This window comes from Siniperca chuatsi, linkage group LG14 (genome assembly GCF_020085105.1).
Source record: "Siniperca chuatsi isolate FFG_IHB_CAS linkage group LG14, ASM2008510v1, whole genome shotgun sequence".
Taxonomy (NCBI): Eukaryota; Metazoa; Chordata; class Actinopteri; order Centrarchiformes; family Sinipercidae; genus Siniperca; species Siniperca chuatsi.
Genome location: NC_058055.1, coordinates 26,382,198 through 26,399,173, shown reverse-complemented (window position 1 = coordinate 26,399,173; position 16,976 = coordinate 26,382,198). Strand labels below are relative to the sequence as shown.

Below are 16,976 nucleotides of genomic sequence, written 5' to 3'. Positions count from 1 at the left end.
GCAGGAACCTGGCTGTTATCACCACGGTACTCGTATCTGTGCTCACTGCTCATGAGGCATGGGAAGCCCCAGAGTGTTTCTCACTGCTGACAGTACAGTAGCTGCCCTGTTTGCCTTTAATTGATCCTCCTCAGGGACGACTTTGGCAAGAGAAGACTACCTGCTGGCTGCCTGCCTCCAACTTTAGTCTGATGAAAAGATCGTAACTGTGACAACCTGGTGAACCTGCAAGTGTGTATTGTAATATTTCTGCACTGCGGAGGACTGCATTTCTTTTGGGGGATCAAAACATGAGAAAAATCCAATTGAGTTTTGAGTGATTCATCGATCAGTGTTACATTAATCGAGTTAAAGTAAGGCATGAGGTGGAGAAAGATGGGTTCCTCACAAGAAATCAAATATGCATTTGTATGTGTCTGCACCTGCTGCCCCAGTTGTTCTGCCTCAGGTGTGCTACAACTACAATCAAGTACAGCAGCGATACAACAGCTAACAAACACAGAGCTTGTGACAGCAAACAGAGGCCACAGTGCTCTATAGTGGGTTAATTGATTCTGCACTGTTCAGAGCATCTTCATTATCTGGTGAGAGATAGTGGCACCATAAATAAATGAACTCTGACTCACTGTTTGCATCTCTGTTTATTGTTTTCTTGCTCTTATTCTGACTCTTGTTATTTGTCATTTGAGTTATTAATCCTGTAGGCTTGAAAAGGCGTCTCTGAAAAGTTTGTTGCTCCCTCATGGTGGACAGCAGCTGCAGTCAGCTTGGATTCAGCAGTTAGAGAGGATTCCAACCCAGAGACCCAGAGTCACAACAAAGAATACACAGTATATTCATACATAAAAACTTCTCAAATCAACATTATCCACTTCTCCGCCTTCGAACCCTATGTAAGTGTATTTCAAACAATTGTTGCTTTGCCAATATATAGCTAAATATGCTATTTCCAGTGGAGCTATCAGGAGGCTGCAGTGCAACACAGAAGACATCATCAACATCATAGAAATAGATTTTGCTGCAGGAGTGATTTGAGAAATTTCTGCGATTAACACATTTTGACATTAACGGACATAGAACAGTAAATAAATTCCATCGTTTTATTTGCTGTGTGCTTTCCGGGTGGAATTTGGGATATGGAATATAGATTTCTCTTTCAACCAACCATTTCAGTCATTGGGAAACATCTCTATCACCTCATTTTTAATTATATTTTTGGGATCATCTGATTCCTATGAGAGCTCCCCCCACAGGTCCTGGAATAGTATACTTACTTTCATAACACCATCATTTCTTATCAAAGACTCACTCCAGCACGCTCAATATCACACCCCTCTGCTGCTAATCATAACAACTTAATTAAAATCCCTCGGCAACCTCTGTTACCCCCGTCCTCATTTGTAATGCTGCAAGTTTTGGTCTTTTAAATATCAGATCCTTAAATAAGAGAGACTTTTTTTTTATCATCCCAGGGATAGACTGTAGTCCTTAGGTTTAAATAAACCTAACCTTGATCCTCCTCCTTAACAATTCTAGACCAATTTCTAAACTTGAAACTGAAAAAGTGGTTTCAACGAACCTTTAGCTGTTATGTGTCATAATAACATCTTTGAGAGGTTTCAGGCAGGTTTTAGAGCTTTACATAGCACAGAAACGGCTCCCTTCAAGGTAACCAATGACCTCCTTTTAGCGGCCGACAAGGGGGAATGCAATTTTAATTCTTCTAGACCTAAGTGCAGCTTTTGACACACTAGATCATGTCATTTTAATTGCCCTTCTTAAAACCTGGGTTGGCATCAAGGACACTGCACTTAGTTGGTTTTATTCTTACCTTTCAGAAAGAACCTACGTGGTCACCATAGGTAACTATTCATCCTCTACAACATTACCTGTGGTGTACTGCAAGGTTCAATTTTAAGTCCAATTTTATTTTCTATCTACATGCTTCCACTTGGCCAAATCATTCAATGTCACAACGTCTCTTTTCATTGCTACGTAGACGACACACAGATATACCTTACCCTGAGACCTGATGAGCCAAAAAGCCTACCTGCTGTTTTAGACTGTTTGTGTCTTTAGTGATGTCAGCTGTTGGATGGCACAACATTTTCTTCAACTCAATAACCCCAAACCCTATCAGTCTCCTTGAGAGTGGCCTTGATCACCCCAATCCTGGCTTCTCTCCAATGGCTCCTTGTTCATTTTCGAATTTATTTTAAGATTTTACTGATCACTTTTAATGCACGTCTGGGTCTGGCCCCAAGCTACATAATGGAAATGTTGACCCCATATGAGCCAGCCTGCAGCCTTAGATCCTCAGGTGGGGCCCTTCTGGCTGTTCCAAAGTCGAGGCTTAAATCTAAGGGTGACCGCGCTTTTGCCATCAAGGCCCCTCAGCTTTGGAACGACCTGCCTGAGGACATAAGGCTCGCAGAGTCAGTGACTTATTTTAAATCACTTCTTAAAACTCATCTTTATAGACTTGCTTTTATGTGATATCATCTTTTTTATCATCTCTTTATTGCTTTTATTGTTTCCATTTGTTTTTATTTTCATTGTCATGTTTTTCATTGTTTTTATCTTGTCTTCTTGTCTTAATTTTACCTTAATTTTGTCTTGCTTTGTTTAGCATTTCTGTTTGACGTTCTGCTGTTATACTACCTTCTGGGTATCCTGTTTCTGCTTTGCCTTGTCTGTCAAAACACTTTGCAAACTTTGTTTTTAAAGGTGCTATATAAAGTTGTATGCAGTTATTATTATTACACAAAAGATCACAACAATTCCAATACAAGGGACTGTAAAAAATCTAAATGATAATGATAATAATAATAATAATAATAATAATAATAATAATAATGTTTCCCTAGCATCAATCACACACTGACACATGATTTTCTTCTTCCAAAGCATACTGACCTGTTCAAAATGAATAGCAATAAAAAAAAAAATTGGTCCTGATTGTTAGGAGCGCAATTTTCAGGAAAGTAATTATTTTTAATTCCACAATAGCTATGCAGCTTTGGTTTACTCCAAACCTCATTTGCACATTTAACCTTGTGAAACAGCTTCTCCCATAGTGATACAACACATTTCAAGGATAACCTTTACAAAGTTCCTCACAAATCATTATGTCTGTCATCTGCTTATGTCTCCTTCTATTTCTTTCTTGATGATTAGCAAAAAGGTTCAGCTGCATCATTTTTACATTTCAGTTGTTTGAGGTGATGATTTCTGATTGTCTCTCTCTCCATCTTTGTTCCTTTGGCTCTGATAAAGTGGCGAGCTGAAGGATCTTGTTTGTTTGATGCAGTTGTTTGTGAATAGAGAATAAGTGAATAAATATTTCATTCAGTTAGATGTTTTCTTTGGCAGAAGTGGAAAGTGATGCCGCTGCTCTTTATGTAAAGGTAATAGTTTTGGGTGCAGCTGTTGTACAAACTGTAGTTCAAGTAGTGAGTGTGTGTGTTGTATTTTGTGTTTGCAGGTCACCGGTGATGGCAGGTGGACTGTTCGCTGTGGACAGGAAGTGGTTCTGGGAGCTGGGAGGATATGACACGGGTCTGGAGATCTGGGGAGGAGAACAGTACGAGATCTCTTTCAAGGTAAAAATGATCAAATCACAGGATGGAAAGAAAAAGTGACATGAATCAATGATTAAATTGCAGTTAAAGACTATTTTCCTCATTTTGTGGACAAATATGGTAAAATCATTTTATTTTATGTTTATTAACCACTGGCTAAATTAATGCTAATTTATTTTACAAACTAATTTATTTTGCAGATAAGATTTCTGGAAATCACTGTATTTAAGTTTTTAGCCCTTTGTCATTGCATCAGGGTCATACACAGATAAGTATAAAAAATATTAAAAATATGTCCTATATTCCCAAGCAATAGCATCCTCTTTTCTTTTGGCTTCAGTCACATATATTGTATAATGAAAGCTTTATGTATATGTATCTGTATTTGTTTCAAAACAACAAGGACGTTCTCTTCTTCTAGTTTGATAATTTGTTTTATTGTTATAATAGGGTCATGATTCCTGTTTAGTTTCCTGTTTCCTACCAACAGTCAGTGTTATTTTCTTTTAACCATGGCCACAATCTTTCCCTGACCTTAACCAATTAGTTTTTGTACCTAAACCTAACCAAACCTTAGCCATAGCAGTGGCAGATCAGAAGATATTCATATGAATTATATTTTAACAGTTGTTTGGAAGGCAACAAACAACATATTGTGTGGTTACGGTTTTAGCAATTGTTCCTACGGCAGTTGTGATTGTTGATGGTACAGACAAGCTGTGAGTGTGAAACGAATGATAGGCTTCGACTAACGCCGGCCGTGAGCCAGTGCTGAGCCTGGTGTGAAAACCTCTTATGTTTTAATACTGTTTTGAAGCTTTTCATCTTATTTAAGTAATTACTGAGATAATATCCCATACCAAGGTTATTATTTTGGCCAATATTATCATACTATTAAATTTTGCTATCAGCACATGCCTAGCCATGCCTCTTAAGTCTACTTTATGCTCTCAGATATTCAATTTGGTTTCCTTTTTATTAAGATCCCCATTAGCTGATACAGCGCAGACAGCCAGTCTCCCGAGGTGAGAAGATTAACAGGCTCTCAGACTAATTCTTACAACCAAACTGCTGCTCCCACAGCCAGGCCCTGCTCGCATGTGAAACACAATCACTTTATTCACCGGTACAGATAATCTAAAGCTCTATCCTGGTCCTACTGGTATGGGAACATCAAGCATTTCCAACTCACACAGTGAAATAATGTCAACACATAGAGGCACACAGACCGCAGAGGCAATATGACCTCACATGCCGAGCGAGAGGACAGTGCAAGGCATGAAACTGACGGCGGATTTTTTTATATCGCTCCTGCAGATTGGAGTTTCAGCTATGCAAACATTTCTGAGACAGAGCTGCTCTGGAGGCAGAAATAATTAAACCTCCATGGAAGGAGCCAGAAAAAAGAGAGTAAAACATGGCAAACAGTTAGCACAGGGAAACTTTTCTAAAAGCATACATTAAAAAATAATTGACATGATGTTTTTTATTCATGACTGTAGAATTCAGAATATTGCTGTTGCTACCATGGTAATGCAGTAGCTTTCTGATGCGTGTTTCCATGACAACACCAATAAACAGTCTATGTTGGCCAAAGAAAACTAACTTTATGGTTAATGACATGTAGAATGTTTTGCATCCTGCTTATTACCAACTTTCTGTATTGCCCTCCGGTCCAGGTGTCAAACCAGGCTGAACATGTAAACCATCTGTTGTTTAAAAAAACATAGGGTCAGTCCATTCAGATTGATGTGGGAGCCAGGACTAATCTTTAAGCAATACATTTGTGTTTTTTCCTGACTTTACATTTTTTGCTGCCAGCCTTCGGTTAGGACATTATTATTCATGTAGTTGAAGCAAACATATATCTGGAGCCACTAAAATACAGTATATACTGAACAGTATGCAGTTATGTTTTATTTATTCAAAGACACCAACAGAGACAACTCAAGTTTTAGTTGCACTTTTAGTCAATGCTGGATTTTGTCTTACAGCGATATGTTTAATTCATGCAGTTGGAGTGAATTCTGTTGTTCTGTAGTCTGAGCTCAGCTGAGCTGTGTACTCTTGTGTGATCTGAGTTGGTTCTCTGGCTGTGGAACTCCATATGCGACAGACCAGAGAATGTGGTTGGGCTGTGGTGACAATGATGTCAACACAGGGTCAGGAGGACTCGATGGTTATGTCTGGAGGGTTTAAGAGACAATGTTAGTTGGTGCTTGAAATGATTCCCATGTGGCAAGTTGTTTTGTAACAATACAAACTCGATGATGTTCTTGCTTTTGGTTTTTCTGTAAAGTTCCAAGGCTTGGTTTCGTCTGCATTCAGAACCATACATTACGATGGACTTGATGTTGCTTTTGTAGTGATGCACCCGTGATTTACGCAATATTGCTTGAACTTCCTTATTAGGTTACTCAGTGTAATGTTTTTAAATGTACTGTAGGAACACAGTGGGTAGGACCATCTGTTCACACCTGTAACTGCACTGAAGTCAGCCTGAAGTCAGGTCATGGCAGGTGGACAGGAGGTTGACAACTGCCTTAACACCCTTGTTCAACTCTGTGTTGTATGTGCACCTTGAATCATATGTAAAATATGTATATTACTGGCCATGTTCTTGAACTCCCAACAGCTTCGGTCTGCCTCAAACCTTCAAATAGCAAAAATCTTATTTACATATTAAAAGGACGTTGCTCTGCAGAAACAATTTGGAAGCCCTATATCTCTTTCTTCCCATACTTGTTTGTTTTCATGTTTAAAACCAGCTTTTCATTTCCCCACTTTTCATTTTGCTATTGTCTTAAAAACAAAACCCCTTTTCCGTCTCGCCTGCTGCCTCTAAGTCTTTCTTTCTTCCTCATCCTCTTCATTGCCTCCCTTTCTTTCTCAAGGTTTATTTTCAACATTGAAAGCCAAGAAAGAGAATCATCACTGCTGTCTTCATTATAGCTGGAGGATTAAAATGAGGAGCCACTGCTGGGTGTCTCTGCTATGTGAGATAGACAAGGGAAAGGGAAAGAAACGAGATAAAATTGCTGGAAGGTTTGTTTTTAGTTAAGACAAGCATATCAGGGTGCTTAAAACATGTTAAAATGTCATTGTATAATTTCAATATTTCAAAGAGACTGCATACTGTGTTTTCCTGACCATTATATCATAATATGGTTTTGGTGTCTTCTTTTCTTCCTCTACTATCCTACCCCCCCCACTCTCTCCCTTCACTCCTCTCTCACCTTAGTCTCCTAGGATTTATAAGCCTGTTAGAACCACTGCACTTCATCCGTCTTTCTTCTGAGCCATCCGTCTCCTGCTCATCTCCTTGATCGTCTCCTTCCTTCACCTTCCTTTACCTTTCCACAGCTTCTAAATACAATAGAGATCTAGCTGATGAAAGAGCGTTCTCTCGTCTGTGTGTCTCTGTAGGTGTGGATGTGTGGTGGTCGAATGGAGGACATACCTTGCTCCAGGGTAGGACACATCTATAGGAAGTATGTCCCCTACAAGGTCCCTGGTGGGATCAGCTTGGCAAAGGTAATTCTTCAAACTCTGTGTCTCCACGGTCCATGACAAAATCGATATAGCAGCTCAGTCACAGATTTTCTGTATACTATAACATTCTGATACAGAGGTTCAGTGTCAGTACGATGCTGTCACATGACACTGTTACATCTGAGTCACAACACTACAATGGATTACATTATATTGTAAGTAGAAGTATCTGTAAGATTGACAGCAGGGCTTATCAAAGCATGAAGGATCTGTACTGGCTGTTTAAAGGCCGATCCATTCAGATCTTGTGTTTTATAATCATTTGAGCTTAGGTGGCATTTAACAAACAGTACACCTGCTGTCTAACACTCCTCTGAGCGCCACCGAAAAAGTGGAACCTACAGTATTTGTAATGCACAGGTAGTGATTGAAGCACAGATCAGAGTGAACAAATAAACAGCAGCCAACAGTCTGAATAAACGACATCCAGCAAGCATCGATAGCAGAGTCAAATCGGGTGCACCACACTGCAAAATTCCATTTGAACTTCAGTATATTGTTCATGGTATCGTGGGATAAAGACAGGGCAAACTAAAGTGCTCAGAAGTACACACTGAGACTATAGGACACTATACAAAATGTAATAGGAAACCAATAAACAAAAGATGTAATGTCGGCTTTATTTTGATACATACTGTAGCTTCTAAAATTGGATCGGCTTTACTAATTTTAGTAAACTTAATTTAGTTTACATTTTAGAGTATGCCAGCGATTTCATACTGCACTTTCATAAAGTTGCAGGACTAAAATGCGACACATGAAAAAAAAAGACTGTGTGGCTTTTAGTGCCTTGTATTGGTCAACTCCACAAACACTGGCTCTGACACTTCCAATAATGCAACTCAATGTTGTCTTTTTTGTTTGGCAGTGCCTGCATGATAAACATCCACAATCTCAATGCTCCATGTGTGTAAAGCAGGCCTTCTGTGAAAACATTGTAGGTTGTTTTGTCAGACTTGACAAAGCTCCTCCAGAGCCACAGAAGACATTATACAGCAGTTTCACAGGCTGAGTAGTACTAACCATGACTAATAAATTGATCTTGTGTAAAAATCATTGGGTTTGATTGAGTCTTATTTTAAGATAAGTATATTCTGTGCCACTGTTTTATGAGAATATTACATTGGATTAGTATCAGAAGATACAGTAATCTATAGTAAATGACTTAAATCAGGGGCAAAATAAACATCCCTAATTGTAAGATATTACTGTTAGTTTGTCCTTCCTCCTATTTTTATGTATAATACTGTTCTTTTTAAGCTGAAGGACTCATTTTAATATTTTCCATTCATCAGGTCTGAATGTTCATTGTCAGGTATTCTGTACCTTTTAAATGGAACAGACTGCAAAGCAGCAATACAGTATCTCCCATGTTTATAAAAGTCCATTTATATGAGTAGGTCCTTTCTTTAAAAAGGTCTTTTCAGTAAGATTTCTTGATTAAAGAAACAATAAATGAACCATATCCAGTTATGCTCTCACAAAATTAAAAATTACATCTGATTAGCAAAACTGATTGAACTGAAATGTATTATTATTATTATGCAGTACTCACACACAAGGCTCTTCAGCATTTAAATTATAGTTACAAAAACAGTACAAAACAGCATATTTGGCTTTGAGCTGTGCTAAAATATGGCTTGATGTGAAACAAATATATATCAGCTCAGGAAATATTTAGCCATTTGAGTACGGAGAGTTGGACAAGTCATCTTTTTCATGCAAATATACACATGCACACACACAGAGAGAGAGCACAAACACTGTAAAAACAACTTGTGTGTCCCTGAACCGCACCAAACAGGGAAACTGAACTAAAATGAGATGTAACTCAGTACATCATCGAGATGGAGAGAATGAACCTGTCAAATTAAGCTCAAGTACATAAATAAACAGTCCTAGTGTGAGCTAGTCTTTAAGCGGTGCAGTATAACAAATGGCAGCGTTTTTGTTTCCTGCGTCCTCTACTAAGTACTCTCCTTTTTCTCCTCTTTGCACGAGAGTCGGCTCACCATCCACTAACAAAAGACCACCACATGAGAGGCAGCAGAATGCCGTGTATCCAGTATCTACGATTTATAGCCTTTGCAGGTGTTACTGTGAAGAATGAGCTTAAGTTTCTTTGTTCCTTGTATTCTTCAGAGTACCTACACAGAATGAGAAATTGTCTAAAAGTGCTAAATCATCTGGGGTGTAGCTGAACACCATTCTGCCTCTGCTGCAGCATGAAACTTGGCTCTGTTTGGCTCAGTGTGCCACTGAAAGACACTGGCCTCTGTTTTGATTTTTTTATTCTGACCAACAGTGTTTAAACAGGACCTCAGTGGCATGCTGATGGTCCTGAATCAACCTGACCCTGCAGATAAAGGAGAACATTTACATAAAGGCACTTGTTCTCTGCACAAATTTGAAATTGCTGTTTCATTATCATTGTTGTACCTCCTTATTCTTTTTATCATTCTTCAAAGTTTTTCTTTTTTATTGATGTGCTACAGTACTCAACTAAAACTGCATTCATGGAGACCAACAGATAAGGTCACCTTGAATTCAGCTGGGTCCAAATGGATTTCCATGATGAAAATCTTTAACAGCTGCAACAAAGTAGCAAAATGTTGCTGTTAGGTTGGGTTAGTCCGAGGCACAGTCAAGAAATGGATGCCACTGTCGGAGCAGACTCCCTGAGACCAATATACAGTACTTTCAGCAGACTGTGGAAACATTTATGTTCATAAAACAATCCAAGGTGGTTCCACGAGATCATCCTCACTGACAGGGACTGTGGGATTTTGTGTTAATTTGTGGGAGGCTCATTGACATTCTGGGAGACTTGAGATGCCGTGTAAGAAAAGTAGGCTGTGTAGTGATTTAATCTATCTGCCTGACTCTCTCTTTGATTTGATTTCAGAACCTAAAACGCGTGGCCGAGGTGTGGATGGACGAATACGCCGAATACGTCTACCAGCGTCGGCCCGAGTACCGCCACCTGTCCGCAGGAGACATGACGGCCCAGAAGGAGCTGAGGAACCGCCTCAACTGCAAGAGCTTCAAGTGGTTCATGAGCGAGGTGGCCTGGGATCTGCCCAAACACTACCCACCGGTGGAGCCTCCTGCTGCTGCCTGGGGAGAGGTACGGATTAGTTAGATTGGCTCCAAGATATATATTAGATTCACAGATTGCATGCAGAAGACAACATAACATAACATTTTAATGTGCACTCAAACTTAATTTGCACAGCACATTTCATCATTTCAGACATTCATTACTGAATATGCTCTAATGCACACCTGACTGACAGGTGCATGGGAGAATGACGTAATCTGATAATAAGGTAATGAACTCCATCCCGCTGTCAGCACTAACATGTTTATTTAAAGTGTGTTCATGACCAATAAAGGACCTCTTTCTTATTATTTCAGAAATAAAATGAAAAACTGCAGAGACAAAAGTAAGAGGAATAACAATATCAAAGGAAGGGGGAAATAAAGTATAAAAATGTATAATGACTGCTCCTTAGCTAAAAGTAAAGTTAAAACTGTGTTTTTATCCTTTGTTTGAAAATGTCAGCAATTTCTGCTTCCCCTTACATTGTCTGGAAAACCTTTTAATGCCTAAAGGTTCCTTCACCAGCCATGGTTCTCGGAACTACCAAACAGGATGAAATTAGTGTAAACACCATGACCGTACTTTGTGAGCTTATCATTAATACATTCAGAATCAAGACATGGAAGTACCATATTTACAAATCTATTGACTTATTAAAAATTAAATACTAGTGGGAGTTTTCCAAGTTGAAAGCAGAGGGGTGTGCATCAAGCTGGAGATAGTGATAGAAAAATTCCCAGTGGTAACAACAGACAAGAAACAGTGATGAAACGTGTTTGCAATAACACAGGATTGTTGTCTTCTCCTCCTGCATGCTGCAGCTATCATCAGGGCGTCCTGGGTGCACACCCAGGTGCACACATGCCTTTGGGCCCTTCAAAGTGTAGAAAAAAACAAAAAACATTTTACTGCTGTGGGTACAAACGGCAAACTGACAGCACTGAGTCCTCTGGAATGCAGGAACATGTTCAGTTTTTCATAAAAAAAGAAGCGGGACCAAATAAGACACGGTGAGACACAAGCACTACTAAAGCCAGATATACTGTATACTGATATAGGATTATTTAACGCAGATCCAAAGTCATTATTACCCACACGCCATTTTATAGGTTGTAAAGTAACAAGCAATGTGTGATTAAATGCCGTGGAAAATGTTCACCAAGCAGGGCCACAACAAACATGATCTGTAATAAACCAATGTTTCAGTTTGGGACCGTTTTAATTAAAAACACAGGGGCCCAAAAAGGCCTTAATCCAGCCATGATTAAAACATTATCAGGTCAATGCCTGTGCTGTGACTCTCCATAACTAAAGAGCAAGCACTCCCTGTTTTAGTGACTTCATGTCCATGTGTTTTTGTGTGTGTGTGTGTGTATGTTTTGTAGATACGAAACATGGGTAGTGGGATGTGTATGGAGATCAAACACTTTGTGTCAGGGAGCCCCATCCGTATGGAGAGCTGTGTGAAAGGGCGTGGTGAAGTGGGCTGGAGTCATGGACAGGTGAGGCTCATTCATTATACTTTCTCTAGTAAAATGCCTCATGAGGTCTCAATTTCCTGACAGCATTCCCTTCATGCTGTATGGTTAGAGTGCTGAGCTGCATATGTTGTATCTGAAAGGACCATGACACATGAGCATGCTCGAGCAGAGGTTAATGATTATGTTTGTCTATTAGCCAGTTGTTTCAGAACTGTTTACTGGAGGGGCACAGGTAATTTATTTGGATATATTTAACCGGACTAGTGTGGCTCTTGGGATGGCCGTTCTGTTGGTGTAACATTTTGTTTCCATGAAATTTTGTACAGAGATTCACGGGCCAGAAGATGAAACCTAATTAATTGTTTGATGATTCAGCTGTACTTGCCTGCTAAGGCTAGCGTGCCAATATGCTAACAAGCTAACATGCTAAATATTACTGTACATGGGCAACTAAACATTAATTTTAACATGCTAACAGTTGCATGGTAATATGCTAAATGTTACATGCTAAATGTCATTTGGGATTGCAGGTGATGACGTATGTGTCCTGCAAACTCTGAATACTGCTCTTGTGTGATAATAAATCATAGCTTCTTAACAACTTCAGTGCCCCCTTGAGACTAGTGAGCCTCTTCCACTAACTGTATTCTTTAAGCGAAGATGCAGTGATGCACAAAAATGATATGATGATATAAGTCAAAATTGTTCAGCCCAAAATTACAAGTTTGACTCAGAGGGCTTTACAACCTGTACAACATATGACACGCTATCCTCATACCTTCAATTTGAATAACGAAAACTCCACAAAGATATGCTTTAATAGGAAAAATAATGATTGAAACCCCAGGACAAGCAACAGTCTGATGTTTCTTACAGTTGAGATGTGTTCCCTGCAGGTGTTAACATTTGGTTGGAGGGAGGATATCCGGGTGGGTGACCCCATGCACACAAGGAAGGTCTGCTTCGATGCCATCTCTCACAACAGCCCCGTCACCCTGTACGACTGTCATGGCATGAAGGGGAACCAACTGTGGCGCTACAGAAAGGTACGGCAGAGGAAAGTGGAGACTGAGAGTTTGGAGTTCACTGCTTGTACAAAATGATGGTATTTACTGCTGTTTCCTCTTTTCAGCCTTCCAACTGTGCTGCTGTTGTGATTTCTTTGGTCAGCTATCCATCGTTTAAGTCAATTAATCTTCTCAACATAATGGTGACCATCTGTTAAACATCTAATTAAATGAATGTGAGGGAAAATTGAAGGATGCAGAAACAGCAGACATTACACGCCCCCTGGTCCTGTTTCTTCAAAGCCACTATGTGAAGAATCTTTATGTGATTAAAAATGGTGAACTCTATGTGGCGTTTTCAGCCTATTCAGGGGCTCAGGGCCTCCAGTTGGATCTGTGGGACTGATTGTCTTCCACAGTGCCTTTTTTGATAGTCCCATTGGGGGTGCTAAAGTCAGAAATGTTCAAAACACACAGTGACTTTAAAGCTGCTTTGGTCAATGTTTTTCACTTAAAATGGATCAAATAATTGTGTAATGTGCAAAGTGTTACTCGTAATGAACCAACAGAGATCCCCCAACACTGTAGTTCCCTTCATCTATGGAGCATTTTAGCCTCTTCCAGCGCATTGTTTTGGTTTTATGGCGTGCAACTTTACTGTTTTGGTTCCATTTTTCACCGCTTTCATTAACCTCCTTTCCAGCAGCAGCAGGTACCTGCAGGCAGCAATAAAGCTTTAATTAACCCACTGTCCACTACCTGCTCAGCACCAAGAGGCAGACAGACAAAGTTAGTGACCAGCTGGTGAACATAGTGAAACATTTAGCAGATAAAGAGCCAGATATTTACCTCAGGAGTTGGTGGAGATCAAACCAGAGCTGAAAGCAGGATGAACATTAGACTTACAATCAACAGGCAGACACAAACATGACTCCAAATGAATGCTAATGTTGCTTTGTGTCGATGTGTAAATAAACAACTGTTTAACATAAGAAATATATGATAAAATGTCAATCTTAATCTTTCAGTGGAATCAGTGGAAGTTGTATTTGGTAAAGACAGAGATGCCCCGACAATATAAATGAAATTCAAATCCAACTTGTTTTTAAAAATAAAAGTTATTAAATGGATTTTTGGTTAGAATTATATTAAATATTTTACTAAATATTAGTATAATTATACTAAATATTAGTATAATTTCATTTGTTGTAAAATGTGTGTGTGTGAATGTGTTCACTGTCCTTCTCTGACTTGGTTTTGATTAATAATTATTAATTGCACTACATAATGTAATCCCAAACAAAAAACAAACAAACAAACAAACAAAAACACAAAAGAAAAGAAATACGTGTGGGATGAGTGGTATATAATGGTTCAACATAACAAATCTCAAATATATATTTGTGAGAATGTAATGCAAAGTATGTTATTTTACATTTTTTCACCAAAATCATATAAAATCATATAACTATAATATAAATGTCCTGTGAAAAAAGTTTACTACTTATATATGAATAGGACTGTTCTCTTTCCCACTCTCTTCCCTCCAGGATAAGAGTTTGTATCACCCCGTCAGTAACAGCTGTATCGACAGCAGCCCGAGCGAGCGGAGAGTCTTCATGAACACGTGTGACCCCTCCTCCCCCAGCCAGCAGTGGCTGTTTGAGAGAACCAACGCCACCGTGCTGGAGCACTTCAACCGGGGCACCAACCGAGGCCACTGAATGGTGAGATGAGGCGGCTTCCAAAGAAAAAGATACAATGATCAGGTCTGATCAGGTGAATAACTTTTATTTTACCTTGTTTTGTTGAGAACAAAAGGGTGCTTTAATTCGTTGTCAAATGCATATTTCTGGAAGTCCTTTTGAGGATATGTTTCTGCATGTAGTTTAAGAGTATATTGAACAATGACCTCATATAGCACAATTACTGGATGCTAATAGGTTCAGGTCTAAGAATGTGGAATGTGGCTTTAAAGGATAAGTCTGGTGATATATATTTTTTTCTTACTGTCAACAAATTCCATGAAAAGACAAAAAACAAAAATAGATGTATCCAACTAGCAAGTATTGTGTGTTTATCCAAAGCCTGATATGTTATTCCTCCATGCCATAGAGCTCCATGTCCAGAAACTACTAAAAACACATCAGTGAGCCACACCGTTACACCAGGTTACATGTTCTCTAATTAGTTTATATTGACTCAATCCCATATACACCATCCTGCTGACAGAAATACTCACAAATACGTGTATTAATCCGCAAATGAAAATAGTCCCCAACAAATGCACTATTTCCTATTGTTTGAGTAACATTTCCTTAAAACTACAGTGCCCAGCTGTTTAAGGAAATTACTGAGACTTAAAAAAATATATTTGTGACCTGTTTCTAAAGATGTATGTCTTCAGTAGGAACGGGCCTGGGGCTGCTGGGAGTGCCACGGACAGGGTAGGGAAGTCAAAAAGTATTTAGAGACGAAACAACACATAGTTTGTTTGACATTTGTTGACAATAAGAAAAACAGAATTCTGCCAGCCTCATTCTTTAAACGGTTAAATATCAGCTTTTCTAACTGAACAACACATTGTGTGAGCTGCTGTAAGTTGTCTGTTAATTTTGCTTCTGTTTCACTGTTGCCCAGATAAAAATGGAAGCTACACATGAATAACATGCTGCTTCGGAAACATTCCCTGTGGTACAGCAGTGATCCAGTGCTGAGCTGAAGAGCTGGTCGGACCACACACAACAACTTCCAGTATACAAACATACAGCATCAGCTTGTGATATGGAAGGAGGTAAAAGAAAGACGCTCGCCTGAGCACCAATGCCACCAACAGTCAGTCAATCAACTGTCAACTGAAGTTCTCTTACTTAAAAATACTGATAAAATGAATTCACTGTTTGTATTTTGTCTCCCCCCCCAGGGTGGTAGAACCACAGTGAAACCTGATTGTCCGGTGGGAACCCAGAAAACACAGAGCTCTTACAGACTGAAGTTTGGACCTGAAGAATTTCTAAGAGTCAAAAATGCGATGCTCCTGTCTTTCATTGCTAGTTTAAATCTGCTAAACACAAACTCTGCTGGATTTAATGGATAGTCTATTATCTAGCCTCTTTTTACCTTGTCTTTTTCAATTGTTGCCTTAACAATTCCAACACCGAAATACCTGCTCCCTATATTTTCATCGAAGGTACCAAAACAGCATATGGTGACATATGTGGGACTTTTTTGCAAGCTATAACTCTATGGAAATGACTCCTGCACAGTGTGCAGATGCATTGCAAGAATATGTCTTTTATTGAAGAAACAAAATCTTGTACAGACTAATATTTAAAGTGCATATATATTTTTTTTCTACTGAGCAATAAAGTGACATTTACATAGGTTATGTCCATTTCTATCTATATTGTTTTTTTTTTCATTTAAATGCTTAGAATTTTTGTGCTCTCTGACAATTTACAGGTAACGTACTGCTCACACAAGTTAAAGGAATAGTTCACCCCAAATTTCATATTTTTCCTCTTACCTCTTGTGCTATTTATCCATCTAGATTGTTTTGGTGTGAGCTGCTGAGTTTTGGAGATATCGGCCGTAGAGATGTCTGCCTTTTTTGAATATAATAAAACTCGATGGCACTTGGCTCAAAGTACCAAAAAAATAAATTAGGAAAAACTCAACAGCAATGTCTCTTTCCAGAAATCATGACCCGGTTACTCAAGATAATCCACAGACCTTGTTGTGAGCAGTTTCATGTAGCACCTATGGGTAGAAAGAAAATAGTCAAGTCAAATGTATTTATAAGAACGTTGAAAAGCAGATGCTGAAAGTGCTGCACAAATGAAAAGAAACAGGCTGTAAACAGCTGGGACAAAATATATGAAACAACAACAACTAATCATTTAAAATACAAAATAAATAGAGATATTAAAAGCAACACAAATAGAATCCAAAATGTCAAAACTCAGTGTGATTTTAAAGCCAAAGAATAAAAATGGGTTTTCAAACGGGTTTTAAATGCGTCCACTGCAGGTGAGGTCCTGATGTGTAGCGGTAGGCTGTTGTGTGCCTTTGCAGCGCGCATGTAAATGTGTGCCCACTCCAGGACTGTGTAATTGACAACTCAGGTCCTTGATTCAGCACCTGTATATGAGTGCAGACATCTTATTGGAAATCTGATAAAACGGAGGTCAAGCAAACTCATGATTTCTGCTCAGTCTGGGGATGAAACCTGCACAGCAAGCTAACATTTCCA

At 39.0% G+C, this 16,976-nt stretch overlaps 1 protein-coding gene across 3 annotated transcripts in view; it reads left to right on the top strand.

The window, feature by feature from the left end:
- Positions 1 to 16,107, top strand: part of LOC122888695 (polypeptide N-acetylgalactosaminyltransferase 10-like) — a 76,441-nt gene extending 60,334 nt beyond the window's left edge. Inside the window, exons 7-14 of one of the 3 annotated variants that reach the window (XR_006380761.1) lie at positions 3,485 to 3,602; positions 7,008 to 7,115; positions 10,039 to 10,260; positions 11,622 to 11,738; positions 12,614 to 12,763; positions 14,275 to 14,451; positions 15,365 to 15,518; positions 15,648 to 16,107. Coding sequence is in view for 1 of the 3 variants with exons in the window: in XM_044223434.1 (XP_044079369.1) it covers positions 3,485 to 3,602; positions 7,008 to 7,115; positions 10,039 to 10,260; positions 11,622 to 11,738; positions 12,614 to 12,763; positions 14,275 to 14,448 (889 nt within the window). In the remaining 2 variants the exon portion in view is untranslated. Of the gene's footprint in view, positions 1 to 3,484; positions 3,603 to 7,007; positions 7,116 to 10,038; positions 10,261 to 11,621; positions 11,739 to 12,613; positions 12,764 to 14,274; positions 14,504 to 15,364; positions 15,519 to 15,647 lie in introns of those variants that run through there. The other 2 variants (XR_006380760.1, XM_044223434.1) reach the window with 2 other exon arrangements.
- The last annotated feature ends 869 nt before the right edge of the window (positions 16,108 to 16,976 follow it).